The 18,679-nt window shown below is 40.8% G+C and overlaps 1 protein-coding gene across 1 annotated transcript in view; it reads right to left on the bottom strand.

The window, feature by feature from the left end:
• Positions 1-18,679, bottom strand: part of TSPAN7 (tetraspanin 7) — a 103,561-nt gene that overhangs the window by 10,511 nt on the left and 74,371 nt on the right. The window contains exons 2-4 of the mRNA XM_080910659.1: positions 6,373-6,561; positions 3,271-3,345; positions 1,326-1,421 (exon numbers count right to left, since the gene is read on the bottom strand). Of these exons, the coding sequence (XP_080766785.1) occupies positions 1,326-1,421; positions 3,271-3,345; positions 6,373-6,561 (360 nt within the window). The remainder of the gene's footprint in view (positions 1-1,325; positions 1,422-3,270; positions 3,346-6,372; positions 6,562-18,679) is intronic.

Below are 18,679 nucleotides of genomic sequence, written 5' to 3' on the forward strand. Positions count from 1 at the left end.
GGAGAGAGAGAGAGAGACATAGAGAGGTTGATATATATATATATATATATATATATACACGTATATATATATATACATACATATATATATATATATATATATATATATATATATATATATATATATATATATATATATATATATATGAGAGAGAGAGAGAGAAAGCATCAGGCTCCTAATATAGCATATATACCTTTGGAGTGGAATAATTAATTTAAGCTCTATAACCATTTGAACTCTGAGAAGGAAACTGAGGCCACATTACACTGTCTTTCTTACTACCTCCACAAGTAGAGTAATGTGTCTCTGACCGTGCTAAACATTACAGTCATGTAAGAGTGCTATTAAACATTTCAATGCATATGTTAATTATACCCAGAATACTGATAGGAAATTAATAGTTTCTAAAAGTTCTCCACTGGACTGACAATAATAAGTAAAGAAATAGCACAGAGAAAATGATCTCTATGTGGGATAGAAAGCTGGTATTGGTAAAACTACAGCCTACCACCTGCCTGGTTTTATAAAGGTGTTTGGAGAACTGGTCATGCCATAAGTTTCATATTGCCCATGGCTCCTTTTGTGCTATGGCGGCACAGTTGGTTTTGACAGAGTATAAGACTCTCCTCATAGTCTAAAATATTTTCTATTTCTCCCCTTTATAAAAAGTTTTCTGACATCTCACATAAAGAATATGAAAGCAAATGAACCAAAAATGTTCCGGTTGGTAAAACCTGAGAATACGGTTTTTGACTTTTCAAAAATTCTGAAATATCATTAAAATAAAATTGAAAATCTTATGGTTTTAGTTTTTTTAATTTTATGAAGTTTAAAAATAATTACCTCATTGTCCCCTTTGCAGACTATACCTGACAGATTCTCAGTTTCCTTTTGGTCCATTTCTACCTTTAGCATACTGACCCGGATAGATGCTACTCACCTGACTTCTCTATCTAGCCTCGAGTCAGCAATTCTAGAGAGCCAGCCTTCAGGAATCAGTGTTACCTAGATAGACGAACACGCACTACCCACTACCTCCGTCCTTTCCAGTGGTTCAGCTTTTAAGGACAAGAGGTATTGTTGGCAGGTTCAGCACTCTTACCAATACAAGACACATTGGAACATGTGTCTTCTTGATGCTAACTTCCTAAAAATAAATGAAGCCCGAGCAAATGCTTGGAACCAAGTCTTGAAAACAGAACTGGACTAAGTGTTCAAGAGTGAGAATTAACAGTATATGCCACTACTCTAACCTACCTACCTATAGGGTTAAGTCCAGACCTGCACATGTAGGATCTATACCTGTCTCCTTCCCTGAAACTTACGCTGCGTTGCACATGGTCCACTGCCCGGCTCCTCTCATCATTGCCGTTGTAGTTCTGCATGGCGTCCATGTAAGTCCTCAGGAAGGTGTCCTTGATCTACCGAAGATAAAGGGGGAATGTACATCCAGTCCACTGTGGCCTAATGTGACTCAGATTCCTACCAGTTTCCACCCCAGCACCACCTCTTCTGAAATTTTCTCACTTAGTGGTCACTAGGGAGGGAAAGCCCTGTTATCTTAGACAAAGGAGCTCAGAAGATTCACCAAAGGTTTAACTAGCTGAAGCATTTTAAGACAAAGTTGGTTTCAACCACCAAGTTAGAGGGAACCAGGCCTGCCAGATGGCTCACTGAAGTGGCTAGGTAGGTTCTAAAAGGGTTGTTACAAAGGTGACCGACTGGCCAATCATCAGACATTAATTTTCTAGGTATTTTTTTTTTAATTATTCACGGCAAGCTTCCTTTCTCTAACACCCTTTGACTTATGAAGACAGAATGGTAATAGATCAGACACCAGTGTGATGTGAAGATTAAGGTACTGGCCCCAAACTGACCTCTATTCTACCATAGAGGAATGGGACAAAAGCCATCTTTCACCTAACTGTAATTACTGAGGCCAAAATAAAAGAGGCTCTAGGACAAGGGCTTCCTTGTTAGTAAAAAGTTAATAAAACCCTTTCTCCTTGTCAGTGAACATATTTGCCCTTGGGATCACTTTCAAGTTCCATCCCTTTGAAATCGGGGGTAAGTGAAGTGTTAGGTACTAGGCCATGTGGCTCATGGTAAATCTAGGAACTAATTGATGCAATGCCTCTGAATTAGGAGAGCAGAAAGTGGCCATCATTATCTGATGGCAAGCTCCAAGCTAAATATGGCAACTCTCCCAAGCGGGGATATTCCTTAGTAAAATCTGGAAGCAATGCCCACTGGACAGTTTTAAGTGATAAAGAGACACTACCTGTGAGGCACTAAGCTACAAGCCACAGTGGCGACCATAGCCACCTCTGTCACCTCACTTCACCCTCTCAGGGAGGGGCCTTGGATAGAGAATAGGCCTTGTGCCATCCTGAGGACATAGGCTTAAGAAACAAGACTATGGCTGCCCTGAAGGCAATCCAGGCTTCTTTACGACATAAGTCCAAGTAAATGGTATCAATGTGATAACAAAGTTTCACCACTCGGCCAAAGTCAACTTTCATTTTGTAATCAGGGTGAGACTGCAATCCCTAGTGAATATAATGAAAAGGGAGGAGAGGACTTCTGGTTGTCACACATACACCGAGGCCCTCCAAGCAGGCCCGTTGAGGCCACTACTTCATCCGATTCCTCTCCAGCTCCTTGTAAGAATTGGCAGTCTAACTAGAGGCTGCATCCATGAGCAACAGGTTCTGGAAGTTAGCTTTGGCATTTGGAATGCTACCTACAGTCAAGGGCAAAATCAGGACAATGGAGAAAGGAATGGAACATCCGTAAGCCAAGCTCTCAGGGACGATAACTCAGCAGGGTAAAAACAGAGCCTGGGACATGCTGCCAGGCTCTCGAGAGCCACAGCCACACTCCTCAGTGCATTCAATGTCTATGATGTTCTGTCTTCCACCACCAAACACCCATCTGTTACAGCTTTCCTGCTTTTTATGTGGCATAAGAATGGGTTTACAGGCAAGACAATTATCTCAGCTTGCCTTTAGTGTCAGAAATCTTTTAACTACATGCAATGCTTGGGGGAACAGCTACTTTCAATGGAGTATTTAATCCATATTAGAAGTCACTGCTTTCAAACAGAAAGGAGAATCCTTTTATGACAGAGCTACTGAAAAAAGTGAGGATCAACACTGAAGTGTGGAAAAGTTTGGGGACGTTCCTTGCTTGCACCCTTTACACATGCCGTAGATTCCCCAAACTCCCATTCAGACAGACTCTGAGTCTTTCCACCCTGAGTAGACTCACCTCATGACGAAACACAAATCCAGAAATGCCAGCAACAAGCTCAGCCAGGAACACCAGGGACAGGAACATGGCGTACTAGAAATGAAGTGAAGGAGGATAAAGTCACAAGGCAGGATTAAGAAGAGGGCTTTTCAGGGCTGGGAAAATAGCTCAGGAGTTATGGGCACACACTGCCCTTGTAGAGGACCGAAGTTCAGTTCACAGCACCTATGTCAGGCGACTCACAAATGCCTACTGTTCCAGCTCCAAGGACGTCCAATGCCTCTGGCCTCTGTGGGCACCTGTGCTCGTGTATGTATACACCCCACACAGATACAGACACATGGATAGAGAGGGGAACAAAAGACAGGAAGAGAGACAGATAGACACATAGCTAAGAGGGCTTCTTTAGAGTGAGCATCTTTCTGCTAGGGGCAATTCGACAAGTCCTTATTATCACTAGTACAGATTCAGAAATGTAAGTGCTCTTGTTAGAATTTCACATATGAGCATCATCATAGAAAAACTGTCATTTTAATATGTACAAACATTTTGGGGTACAGATTCTAAGGAGACTTCAGTTGATACTGTGTCCATCAGTTCAGACCAATCAGGAGAAACATGAAAGGGTCATGTACTCCGAAGTGTTAACTACTTTCAATGTGAAAATGTTTAAGCTAGAAAAATATTTGCTCTGGAATCCAACAGGATATTATTCTGCCCTATCTAGAAGGCTTTTATGTTTAAATATTTATTCAGTTTAGGTATATGGATATACTGTAGCTGCCATCAGACACAGAAGAAGAGGGCATCGGATCCCATTACAGATGGTTGTGAGCCACCACGTGTTTGCTGGGAATTAAACTTGAATCCTCTGGAAGAGCACCCAGTGCTCTTAACCACAGAGCCATCTCTCCAGCCCTCTAGGAGGATTTTCAACCAACTTCTTAATGGTGATCTAGGACCTGCAAACTTAATCTTTTTTTTTAATCCTCTTTTTAATGCTGCCCATAGAAGCCAAAACCTTCAGTACTACATCACTGAGCTGCCATCTCAGCCCTGATTGTTCTGTTCTTGTAATGGTCCCAGTTATTGGAAAAACGTATTTGTCTCTGGCCACAGGTCTTCCTACTTTCAATTTCTACCCGTCAGTAGCGGTTCTGCTTTAGGAAGCTTATTTTCAGGGCCCAGGCACACTTATACACACTAGCATGAGAGTGGCTAGGATTCCAAGCTGTGCTGCTGCTTTGCATTTGGGAAAACTTCTCCATTTCTTTTCTTTTTTTTTTTTTTCCTGGTTACTCCTTTATTTTTTTCTCTCTTACAACTTTATTTTTTTAAAAAGCAGGAATACATGTACAGATTTTAAAAGGCATTTTGGCATAGCACTATATGAATATTTTTTGTCAGTACTTAATTCTTTTAGAGGTTTGATAGCATGCATTGAAATCCCACTAGTCACCATAAGCATTCTCCATTTCTTTTAGCCACATCTCACAGTAAATGACTAGAGAGCCATTTTATTTGGAAGTGCGCCCTCTCATCTGTGGTTCAAGGCCAGTGTGTCTAACATGATGCGCTTCTTCACTTTGCTGGCTATCTCTGAACATGGTACCCTCAACAAGTTCATGTGGGGATGCCAGGCAATTAATGGAATTTATAACCTCCATAAAAGCAAGTACATGAGACTACTAACAATAATCCCAAGTGTTTTTTTCATCTCATTCTACCTGCACTGCTCAGTTTGAAACATATATACACACTCTTTGTGTCTCCGTTACTCTTTCTCTCTCTACACATAATGCAAATATCTGAGTTCAAGGATATTACATGGCAATGATGAATTGAAGGTTTTTGCTATTTTTCTGACTTGGAAAAACAGACAAAAGGAAGAGAAATTAATTTTTTACCAACAAGTCTTCTTCTTGTCAAAAAATAAAATATAGCCATTCTGAATGTTTGCAAGGACCCTAAATGATGCTGTGGATGAACTACACAATGCTGCATAACTTAGCTATAATATATACACATGACTTATAAGTATATACATTTGTATGGGATCTTAAACAATTCCTTTTGCTGACACATATGCTAAAAGTAGGAAGCACTGGGTTAAATATCTATTTTTCTAAATATTGATGAGATTACATATTTTATATACAACCAATAAAATATTAATCAATGAGATCATTATATGCAATTTACGTAAGTTCTCTGTATAGCTCATAGAAAATATGATCAGAAGCACACACTACACTGTGGAGAGTCTCATAGCAACCCAGTCATTCACCAGAAAGTTATGTGGAAAGATAACTACCAGAAGAAGGCAAGCGGGAAAATGGACATTTAACTCTGGTCAGACATTTTTGGGCCTCCCTGTAGGACAAATTGTTATTGTCAATGATGTTTTCCAGTTATTAAGGTTAAAACCAAAAGACTACCATAAGATTCTAATGAGAGTTAAAACTGCAGTAAGGGTCTTTCAGCAGCCTGCTCTTACCTTTAAGGATGTATTATTGCTCTGTCTGCACTATTAGAGACAAACCTCTCCCGTGGCCCTGGAAGCTAATTGTCATGGAATCAGCCCTCTGAGCGAGAGCTTCTGGCTTAATTCAACTCTCACAGCACAGGGCCAGACAGTGCAAGTGGAGAGAAAAGCAGGCACACACATTCCTGCATACCAAGATTCAAGGAGAAATCTTGAATCAAATCAAAGAGGCCTGCTCCAATGTGATCTTGGACACACAGAAGGCTGCTCTTGGTCGTGACAGTTCCCTGCCCATCAAAGCTGCGCACCACATTCCACAAGGGATTTCTAAGCTGGTTTGAGACTGGCAGAGGGCATCTTGCCAAAAAGACATTAATCGTTCATTGGAATAAATGGCCAGTGCTTTGCCAATTTACCTCAGGAAGCTGGGACTATGTTTACTGTGCCAGGCTGTGTTTGGGGTGGTTTTTCCCACTGGGAGGTTTAAAGGGGGGATTAGTTAAGAGTCTAGTGTTAAATTAAAATCAATGAATATTAATTTTTTTGTGACTTCAAAAACGGCTACTTAACTGCCGGGCAAATTTATTGTTTTATAAAAATAATCGAGAAAGTACATTATGCTGAGCTGTACTCACCAGTTTCAGCATCCATGGACTACCACGGCATGTAGCAAAGCATCCAAAGAGTCCAAAAACCACAATGGTGGTGCCGGTTCCAATGAGCACATAGGGGGCATTTGTGGAGTTCTCAGCAATAAGGGAGATATAGGTTCCCAAAGTCAGCTTTCCCCAGACTCCAACAGCCAACAGGATCACCCCAGTGATCTGCAAAAGAGAGAGAAGGAAACATGAAACCATTGCCAAAAGAGGTGAGAACTGTCTCAGTTCCTTCTATTTGGCTCTGAAGAGAGATCACGACCAAGGCAACTTATAAAAAAAGAAGAGTTATTGGGGGATTATAGTTCCAGAGGGAGCACATGTCCATCACGGCAGCAGGTAGGGAGACACACTGCTGTAGCAGGAGCCGCAAACCTACATCCTGATCCACAAATATAGTCAAAGAGGGAGCACTCACTGGGAATGGCATGATATTCTGAAACCTCAAAGACCACCCGCAATGACACATATCTTCCAACAAGGCCACATCTCGTAATCTTTCCCAAATTTGTTCACCCACAGAGGGAGGACAAATATAGCATTCAAATATACGAGCCCGTGGGAGCCATTTTTCAATTAACCACCACAGACACAGAGCAATATGGCCACACTTTAAGATTCAAGCTTCCACCAGTAAGGTGTATTTGCTGAAGGCTTCAACCCCAATATCAAGAAATGTTAGAGAACATTAGCCAAAACTACCACACAGTAAATACACTTGGATAGTCTTCAAATTATATCTTCCCCTTACATATCCTATTTATAGTTCTCATAGTAATTAAAAACTAAGTCAATAAAGGACATTATAAAAAGCTGTTTAAAAGCATCATAAGACACTTCTGAGAGGCACTCATCCAATGTGTGTCTGACTAATACTGAGCTAGGCATGACCTCAGAAAGAATGCTAGCTCCTTTCATGAATGGCGTGTGAGGGTAGAATAGGTTTTATGGCCATCCTATACAACATTTTAAAGAACAAGGACATTCTTCTTGTCTGTTATTGTCAAAATCTCTATAAAGAAAATATTCTAGACAGTTCTGAATCTCCATTGATGTGCTGCCTACAATACCTTATTCATTATAAAGCACCAGAAGAGTCTGAATATCTCTTGGCATTGTTTATAATGCTATTTGTCAAATATCATCAATCTTTCCAATCGAAATCTCTATAACATGTCTAAACTCTAGCCCTGTGCATTTATCAGGCCCTTACCTATGGTACTGGGCTCAGTGTTGTGTGTTAGACCTTACTCTCCATTCCTTGCAGATCCCCGGCCTCGGCAATTGTGGCTGGCGAAGCCATACATTAGTTTGTGTCCCCATCATCCCACAGTTGCTCTATCCTTTGATTCAGTTACAGCTTGATGGCATATTCAGAAGTAACTGTTTTCAAATTGCTACCACTTTTAGAACTGAGGCTTCACTGCTTCCTCAGTTTTGCCCTATTCCACAGATCAATGTTCCATATTAAAGATCTTAGATTTCTGTTCAGTCTATCCAAATGAAGAGCAAGATGAGAAACTAGAGAAAAACAGCACACACACACACACACACACACACACACACACACACACAAAATTTCCTTTTGAAAACTAAGGTATAGGGACAAGGTATCCTTAACATCGTATGCTGTCTAATTACCCTCTGAAGTTTGGTAAAGCACATATGAGATTTCTAACGGTAACTCCCTTGCATTGCCGCAATAGCTCATTTTGTAGAACTATCACTGTGCATACCAGACTAAGTGTTACATGGGAAAAGAGTGAAGAAGTGATGCAGACTGAGAAAGCTTTTGATGCTAATTCTGAGGACAGGGGCCCTGCAGAGGCTTCCTGCCAATGGCAAAGAATGGTTTCAGTGAATTAAAACCAATAATGCAGCTGTTGCCAAGAGTTTCACATCCTCTGCTGACACCCGGTGGACAACTTTAAAAAAGCACCTTCCCTTAACAGTTTCTTCTGCTGTACTCTGCCAGATAGAAATCTAACAATATCTTTACCCACTAGAATTGAGTCTCACGATACCAGGGGTAAAAACAGACTGTGTTGGTAAAATAACATGCTCATCGCCAATCTTCCACCCTTAAATTAGGTACAAAGACTCCCAGAGTGATTGAACTCTAAAATGTTCAAAGGAAAGGGCAAGGCCTAGCTAGGTATGATACATGACAGCTAACATGTTGGCACCACACACACACACACACACACACACACACACACACACACACACACACGGGGGGGGGATGGGATTGAGACTAAGGTGGACAAGTCAGAGCTAGGTTTGAACTTTCCAGTACAGTTTGGGCACAGCTTAAATTTATGAGGAACGGAATACCACCAGCTGCGACTAATGTAGTCTCTGAAAGAAGGCCAAGTAAAACGATAATAGCAGCCCTAGCAGAGGTGTATTGGTTCTGGGGGAAGCTAGCTCAGCCACACAGTCCAGCATGAATGAAATTCTAAGTTCAATATTTAGTACAGGAGAAAAAAAAAACCCAAAACATTAGATCAGACCGAGAAAAGCTTTTAAAAACTAGCATATGTTGTTTTAAAATTTCAATGAAAGAGAGTCAGGGAGAGGTTTGGCCATATGCCACAGTGTTCCCAAAGGCTCATGGAAGAGACTCGCCAGGCTTCATTCTAATCATAAACTGGATATTTAGGGAGCAGGCAGTAGACAGTAAGTGATTCTCTTTTTCCTATCAGGCCATTACAGGTAATACTTGGGAGGCTCTTTGCCAATCTTGCACCATGCTGATGTTCCTCAGGAGTCCAGTGCACAGCCCACAGATCTCACCAACCTGCTATAGCCGCACACCTGCTATGCCAGATTTCATAGAAAAGGGCAAAGCCCCCATATCGTCATTCCAAACTCCCTAACACCTAGCTTGGGAGCTCCACCTTCTAAAGGAACATGCACAATCATTTTAATGATGATATGAGTGTATAGTTAGCATATTCGCAACTAAATGACATTCTAAAGGGCAACAATGGAAAATTAAGTCATAGAAGAATAAGGTACAGCTAAGAGACCTGTCCTTTATTAGAAGCTGTATTAACCAGAAGGCACTGTATCTGAGCACTGATTAAAAAGAAACATCAAAGAGACAGTAGGAGGGAATCGTAGCCAGTTCATATTTTATGGGGAATCCATGGCTCAACCATTCCAGAGTTCACAGGTTAATTTGTTTTTGATGACTCCAGGCAGAGGTATGGTAGACTAGCCTTCTACTACTATGCCTCTGGAACTCAGAAAAACTGTTAGATTTAAGAGAAAAAGTAGGGAAGTATTCCTGTCCTTAATTCTTAGGTCAACGTTTTTGATGAAGAGAATCAAGAGGGGCATGTTTTCTGCAGCATTTGGGACATAGTTCTGGAAAGGGTCAGAGTGACCAAGAAACCAGAAGCTTCAGTTATGTCATGATTTTCTCTTTAAATTCTGAGAGGTAATAGTATCTGCCCATTATATTTACAATTTTGCTTTTTTATTACTAGTTATTTGTCTGGGTACCCAGTACAGTAAAGTGGACTAAGAATTTGAATGTATAAGGGGTTTCTAGTGGGCTTGGAAACCCACTGGAGGATATAGGCAAGGAAAAGGGACTCGATGTATTTAAAAAGGACGTGTATGCTAAAGTTCCAGGCTTGTGGGTTAAGAGACAGGGCTTGTAGGTTTTGTTAGTTGTGTGGGCTTTGGCAGATCAACAAAGCTTTCTTGGCCTTGGTTCTCACTCCAGTAAGATCAGGAGGTAAGAACATCTGCACCTTCTTTGGGCCCCTTTCCTTCTGTTTGTTTTGTCTTATTCCATATGTTAATTTTTGTTTTATTTTATTTTATTATTCTAATCCCTTAGAAGCCTCATTGCTTTTAATGAGAGATAGAAAGAGGGTAGATCTGGATGGGGAGGAAGATGGGGGAAAATGGGAGGAGTGAAGGGTGGAGAAATTGTAATAAAAATATATGATGTGAGAAAATATAGGGGGAAACAAACGTCAAGACCAAGCCAACTCTTCTCTGGGTTGCTAACTTCATTTGCTAAAGACCTTCGCTAACCCAACTTTGTATTTAACTTGGAGCAGTGAACTGAAAACACCAGAACAGAATGTCAAGGGTAGCTCATTATGAGCTGTAGGGCATGGTTTTTAGTTTTATCAAGAAGCACTGTTGGGTACTTGTGAAAATTAAAAAGAGGCTTTAGGCTTTTTGACTTACACTCACAGAGAGTGTATCACTCTTCTTCAACTGTCCAGAAACCCTTGAAAGTAGGAAACGAGCATACCAGGGCATAAGACTATTCAGAATGAGCTCACATCTCTGGCTTCCTTATGACCTAGATACAGAAATAGAAATCACACAGGTGAACTAGTAATTGGAGACAGCAAAGCCACTTATGAGGAGATTTTATGTACTTAGAAACCAGGACCAGCTGTAGCAGTGAAGAGTTGGGAGAAGCTTAATGTTGGGGGGAGTTCCATCTATGCTACGACTCTCTCACGAAGGTCCTAGGTTGATCACACTTGTTTTTGAGAACGCTGTTGGTGTAGTTTAACTCACAAAGAGGTCACATGACTACTAGCAGTGCTAAAAGGCTTACTGTCATTGGAAGGGAGCCAACCACCACTGTGGGAGAAAGCACATCCCTGGCTCAGAGGACTGGCCCTGTGAGAAGTTGGTGGCTCAAATCCCACACAGCAAGAAAAAGAGACTTTTTAAAAAATCACATCAAACAAGTGCATGACCAAGAGCTACAATGATCTTAATGTGTATTGAAGATTTCTGTAACCACATGTTTATCCCATTCTGTATTACTGTGTACACACCAGGGATTTAAGGAGCCATGTGAAGGAGAATAAAGCCGATTGCTCCTTTGTAGCACCCAATGTCTCAGCCACTTCCTGTGTCTGATTTTCCAAGACAATATGCCATTCATTCTGTCCTAATATCCATTCAGCAAAACCACTGCTTTGATTCTGAGTCCAAATTTGCAACTTGAAAAATCAGTCACTGGTGCTTATATTACCATGTCCCTCTGGGACCCATAATGAGGGCTTGAAAAATACAGTGTGTCTTAGCAACGCTCCCTTCATGGGCTGCATCCTTAGGAGCTATCAGATGGGAATAAGCCTGAATAAACTCATCTCAACAATTATTCCATATGAATATGAATCTAATCAATAATCTGTGACAGAGTGCATGTCATGATTATGTCGTTCAACACGTTGCTGTGGGCTTTCTTATTTCCAAAAGGGAGATTGTGTTTTGCATAGTCTTTTGACAGGATTATCAACTCTAAGTCACAAACAGTACTCACTATGTTCCCACACTCTGTGACTTTATATTGGAGTGTGGTGGAGGGGGAGTTATGTGGGATGGGAACTTCATATCTCCTTTAAAGCAAAACTAGGGCTGGGGATGAATACCTTCAGAAAAGGCTCAACTAGTCAAAGACATTCATACTAGATGAAGAAAAAAAATACATGTGCAGGATTCCAAGCAAGATTCTTATGAAAACAACACCATCCACCCCAAAACGGTGAGATGGAGTTTTCCCTTAACTTTCTCCTGAGGTATATACGGAAGATAAAACCCCTGTGGTGACTGAAATAAGTTTCCCTCATTGCACACATGTGTGATAATCCCACCACAAACGATGTAAAGTCCTGCCCACTTATGTCATCGTGATCCCACAAGATTATATTGCTGGGACATGTGGCCTTCCAAAGTTTACATAGACCTGCTCTGATAGTCACACTGTGTAAAACACCCAGCAACACATTTCTCAGGATGTAGCCCAGTGAAGTGATGTGTGGATCGTACAGGCTAAGTTCACACACTTCGTGCTGATAAAGTATTATAAAAATAACAGACATATAAAAATAACAGAGGTGATACGCTCTTGGCAAATGAAACAAAACAAGACAAAAACGAAGCACCAGGAAACAACAATAATAAAGTGCAAATAAATTGTTTCAGAAAAACAAAAGGTGATGGAGCGCTCGATCTCCCAGTCTCCTCAGGGGTAGCCCCTACCCTCTGAGAATACCCTTTTTCCCACACCCCATGCTCAGCAAGGCAGCAAGGGAGACTCCAATGAACCCAATCCCACTTCTCTGCTCAAGATACTCCCATGGAGTCTCATCCCCTAGAAAAAGAGCCAACGTTCTTATCTAACTAGGAAGGGGCTGTTTGACCCGGAGCCTTCACTGGTTATTTTTGTGCTACTTGTTTTAAAAGACTTTTGAGATTTCTGATTTTTTCAAGTTTTTGCTCAATGAGCTCTTCCTTAACAGCCATAATTAAAACTAAAACCTTCCCCCGCTAAGGCTCCTGTTTCATTTTTAAACTGCTGGACTTGGAACTAGAGAGATGGCTCAATGGTTAAGAGCACCGACTGCTCTTCTAGAGGTCCTGAGGTCAATTCCCAGCAACCACATGGTGGCTCACGGTCATCTGTAATGGGATCTGATGCTCTTTACTTCATGCAGGTGTGCATGCAAATACATCGCACATGTACATAGATAAATCTTTTAAAAAAATGTTTTAAACTGCTGGACTTATCTGGAACACTATTTGATTTACTCGCTTTGTCTATACCCAAAAATGAATCTAAACTTCACAAAGGGCAGGATTTGATCTTCTTTGTTGGCTTATTCCCCCAGCCTAAGACAGAGATGTCTGCTGTACTTGGTAAGTGCAGGATGATAGGCAGGTTCTGAAGCCATAAATCCTATTTCCATTAGCACCGTATTAAGGAGGTCAATTTGAGGCCTGACTTTCTCCCACATTACCCATGCAGCTATATTAACACAAAAAAAACAAAACAAGAGTGAAAGATAGTAAGCCTGTTTGTTTGCTTCCAGCCCAGCAGAATGCTTTGTAAAATGTCTGGGGACCACAGGGAGGACTAAATAAGATAGCATGGGAATGGTTCCTTTCCACTACGAAAAAGCAATTGGGAGTTCTAATAGTTTGTTTGTTTGTTTGTTTGTTTGTTTTCAAAATAGTAGCTGCAATTAATTGGCAGGAGTCCAGAGAGTGGACGGTCCTTGTATTAGTGAGATTTCTCTGTTCTTCAGGGCTCAGTGCTGGGCTCCAGTGTTTTAACTGGCCCAATCTGATGGATAAGCCAAAGAAATTAGCCCTAGGTTATTTACAACAACAAAGAGGGAAAACAGAACCGTAACAACTTCTGAGCTCCAATCCTTAATGTAGTCTTCAGCCTGTCTCTGGGACTTTCTTTCTCCTCATCCTTTTATGCTAGTTCCACAAGAAGAACTCACAAGCCACTGTAGCCCATCTTGGCACTGATGTATCAGGAAAGAAACTTGAGAATTTGACTGCCACTACTAAAAATGAAAATTAGCAGGCACGGACTCCACCTACTTACGTTGAAACACTACCCAATACTTTCAGGTACACACACATCTCCAAAAAAATAGAAATATATTCCACTTCAAGCTATATATATTCCAGTTTCTTAATAACCTAGTCAAGGAATATGTATCCTGTTGTATATGTGGGGATAAACTACAGATGTTTAACATTACAAAGAACAGGCACAAACCTATGTATATAGTATATACAATCTGAAGATCCAGACCAGTTTGACATATATACAAAACCACAGTGTCATGAGTACTGTTTTTCATCAAGCGTATTTTAGGAAAAAAAAGAAAAGTACTCTGCTTCGAGCCCTAAGGAACAAAAAAGAGGGAATCATAGCTGAAATGATAAAAAGAAAGCAATTCCTTTGCAGAAGTACTCTATTTTCAAGGAAGCTTTGATACAAAGTAATGGGCTGGGTAACATTAAATCTCCTCACCCTAAGTTCTAGAGTGGAACTGACATGTTTTCCAACTCATGGCACACAATCGAGAATACAGTTCACGGAGTATGTATGTGACAGATGACATTTATTGAGCAGATTGTGTTTCTGTTATGCTTTATCACTTTCATTCTCCATCTCTTATCTTACAGGTGTGAACCCGAGGCATCAGGGTCAACAACTTGCTCAAACTCATGGAGTTAATAAATGGCACACGCTAGAGCCAAATTCATTGTCCAACTGGAGGCAGTTCTTCAAGCCATTATGATACTGTGCTTTCTGTAGCCAGCTAAAGAAAACCAGGCAGGCTAGAGGGCTGAGTTCTCCTTCACTCAATGTTACCCAGACACCCACTCTCCCATAGTTAAATAAGAGCCATGAAAAGAAGGCTTTCCTGAGAGTGGGTTACGAGGAAGGTAGCGACTCTGAACCATTTCCCATAGAGTTTTCTTAGGTAGATTTTGTCAGTACTGGGAAAGAAAGACAGAGTTGGGAGACAGCCTCTACAGATTGACTCTGTGAGAACTTGCCTGGTCCCTTCTCCTTCCCTTGGCCATTCTCCCCTGTTGGGAATGCCCCAATAGATGAGCAGGTTGTGTTCTAGAATAACATGTAGATATTACTTGTTTAACTGCAACTGCTCTTCTTTGGGGAACACTATTGTATATAATGGCTGTGTTTCTATGCCAGCATTCAACAGTCAATATTTAAAGCCAGTATTAGGGAAAGCTATTAGTGGAACAAACTTTCTAACTCAATATGAAGTTTTAAAATACTAAAACATTGCTCAGAATGGTGTAGGTTGCCTTAAGATGTATTATAACACAAGGCAAACAGCTTTCTGGCGTCCTCACAGAGCCCACAGAGGCAAGATGTTCACGCCGAAATGCACAGATTCTCAGAAACTCTTGTCATACATTCATATCATCCAGGAAGCTTTAAGATCCCCCCAATTATCTCCCTCCCTGGATTTTCAAACATGAATGAGCAGGAACTGTAGCAATGTAAGAACCCCTGAGATCATTTTCTCAGGCCCAGAGCTTCATTGCCTTCAAAATCCTACAGGAAATGATATAGCCACATAATTCTGTCACATGAAGAGCAATAGAAATACCTGCTCAGTGTAATGAGGTTGCAACTAAAATGAGTCCTGTTCTGCACTTGAAGGAACATTTGCCCGGTTATCTTAAAACCTCCATTTTCCCTAGGCAAATAGACTCTTTTGCATTTCTCAGCTATAGTCGGAAATCATGTGTGACCTTAAGAATCAGACAAGTTGATTAAAGGTAAGTTTTCAAAAGCTATAGAGGTAGCTTGCATAATTTAAACATATATAAAGGGATTCTAATTTTTTTAAACCTGATATATATATACTGGCACTAATTAGAGGTCTCCTTTGAATAGTGGTCTTTTAAATTAGAGATCCATTTCTTTAAAATAGCTATATAGTTCTATAGATGGGTATGAAGCAAACCCGGCTGTAGCTTTTACTGATCGATAATATAGTTGCCAAGCTTGCTGGGTGCATACTACTTCTTCCTTTGAACACTAGTTAACTTTGTTCTACACAGACATTTTTCTGCCAATCAAAGATAATAGTCCCTCTGAACATGCTTATGGTTTTCTATCTCTCCCATGGATGGTTCTAAAGCTTTATAAATATATTGTTTCCATTCTTAGTTGCCTTCTTTTGATATTGAAACACCATTAGCAAGTGGGCTTTTATTCCAAGTAGCTTTTACTAAGGGAAGTAAATTTCTGCTCTGTTTCCTAGGTTGCTAAAAGGCCAAGGGGTGGAATATTAATGGGTCATATGGCCTGAGAACTTGTGTGTGAGTGTGGTCTGGAGGGGGTGGTTGCTAGAGAGAGAAGAAAGTCAAGTGTGGCCTATGTATTAAAGTCTACAGTGGTCTCAGGCAAATTGGTAATTCCGAAATACATGATGTAGTGATGAGGTTCCTAACCTAGAGGCCACTGATGTAAATATCCTCTTCCAAATGAGACACTATGAGTAATTTACTTTAGAATTCTGTCAAAAGTAGGACTCTTTCTCTTCTGGTGGTGTTAGCTGAAGAGACTGCCCCTCTGACTGCTCTGCAGAAAGACATGTATAATTGTATTGTACACAGTGTAATGACCAAGTGCATGTTTCCCCGAATACAAGAAAGCCGCTGGATCTTACTATATCTTCAGAAACAGAACCAGGAGCCCTCCAGTGTTGGAGTAACTATGGCACAGGGCTGTACTGCTTCATGGGTACAGGGGAGAGAAGGCCTCAGAGCTCCATGCTTATTATTTTACTGAGTCATTCCCCAAATATAGTATGTCTTTGCTTATTCGTGCATTAAGCTATAAGAAATAAAAGTCGTATAAGCTTCCTTGGCTGAAGGGAAGGATTCCTGGGGGCCACAAGCACCTATCTAGTGGAGATGTAAAAGCAGAGACAAACCAGAGGAATCATCTCCTACTGTAGGGGTCTAGACCCGCATGATTGATTTATTTATTTTTTAATCACTCATTCATTCATTTGTATGTCTGTGTGTTTATATAATGGGCATGGATGTATGTCAGAGGACAACTGTGTGGAGTTCTTCTTTCATCTTTATATGGTTTCTGGGGATTTTAACTCAGGTCTCAAGGCCCCCATAACAAGCACCTTTTGCTGACTCCCTGATTTTATACTTTTGACACCTTCTTCCCTATCTGTAAAGATAATCCTTCTACACACAGCACCAAAAGCTTCTAATTTGATCACCTGCAAATCCAAATATTTGACAGAACGACCTTGGACAGTAATCTGAAATCCAGGGGGACCCTGAATTGAAATCAGAGGGACCCGTCTCAAATCAGGTGACTTCTTTGGTGCCACAAGCAATGATTGGGGCAGAATTTTTTTCGTAAGACACTACCATATCTTTAAGTGACAGGAAAACAATGGTCCGGAAAATGCTGTGATCAAGGCAACTTATGAAGGCCTGATACTATGAAATTTTGTTCCTGGAGTAGAAGACAAGGACTATGAAGCAGTATAAGTGTTCAGTTTGACTTGAAATAATCTGATGTCTATGTAGTACTATAGAAAATTCCAGTATCAGACGAATTACCTGCAGAAGCCTTTGTTCTGAAGACTCTAGGGAACCCCTAATCAGATAGCTAGGACCAGCCGGCAGGGATAGGAAGCCTGGCTTGTTAACCAGAGTGAGTGAGGAAAGATACAGCCCAAGTAACTCCCAAAAGACCAAACCATTTTTTACTTAGCCCCTTCCAAAACATGGCTGGGGACCTTCACTATTTATATGAGGCTCTATGTAAAATGATCACAAATCAAGACACATTAAAATAACTGGTCGGTTCCCAAAGGTACCATAATCTATGTACCATTTAACGAATGCCTCTCTTAATGATCCATCAGCATTGGTGGGATTCGAAGGACACCTTCTAACTCACGACCACTCTCTCACATCTAGCTCGATACTACCCATTTCAGACTTGCAAGTTCACCCCACAGTTACTGCCACTACTGGAGCACATGAGAACAAAAACTTGGCTAATAGGAGAGGTAAGAATATAGGATAGAAGCTGAAGACATGGCTTAAGATTAAAAAAAAAAAAAAAAAAAAAAAAAAACACTTGCTACTCTTGTAGAGGATCTGGATTTCTGTTCCTAACACTGATATTAGGTGACTCACAACTACCTGTAATTCTGGTTCTAGGGTATCTGACACCTTTTTCTGGCCCCTATTGGCCTCTGGCACTCAAAATGGTTCATAGAACTGCATGCTAACAAAATAACCACACACATATAAACACACAGATAAATAAATATTTTTAAAAGAACATAGCATATAGAAAGATGCCACATTATGCACAATCTGTCACTGTTTTCATTTGGGAAGTCAGAAGGGCCTACTGCCAAGCAGACACAGCCATCACTCGGTTCCAGAAAGCTCATAGAAACCAAGTGCCCTATGTTCAAGTTTCTTATGTATAAGGTGTCATTTCCCCCCATAATCCCTACACCTTGCCCTGGATCCCTCGAAACATCCTTAGATTACTTATACAAATGCTCTGCCAAAAGCTGTTATTCTGATATTGTTGGTGACATGACAATGAAGTAAAATGTCTGTATGTGTGCGAGCGGAGTTGTCACGAGGGGCCTCACTATACAAGCCCCAAAATGTGACTGCAGAAATAGTAACACACGGTCACTGACAGCAGGAGAAAAAGAATGGTGCTTGGATTCTTTACAGGCACTAAAGATATCTTGTAGCATCTGTAGTTTATACAGCCTCTTTCTCACAAAATCCCACTTCTCACAACAAGCCTCCCTGAAGCCCACCCACATAATTAGCATGCCTGGTTGTAAGACAGAGAAGTGAGCCCAGAGGAAATGAAATGGAACCCCAAGTCCCCCTCTCTCTAAAGGGCCAAGAATAAAAAGGTAATACTCTGACGCCTAGG

The sequence above is a fragment of the Micromys minutus genome (assembly GCF_963924665.1).
Source record: "Micromys minutus genome assembly, chromosome: X".
In the NCBI taxonomy this organism is placed as follows: domain Eukaryota; kingdom Metazoa; phylum Chordata; class Mammalia; order Rodentia; family Muridae; genus Micromys; species Micromys minutus.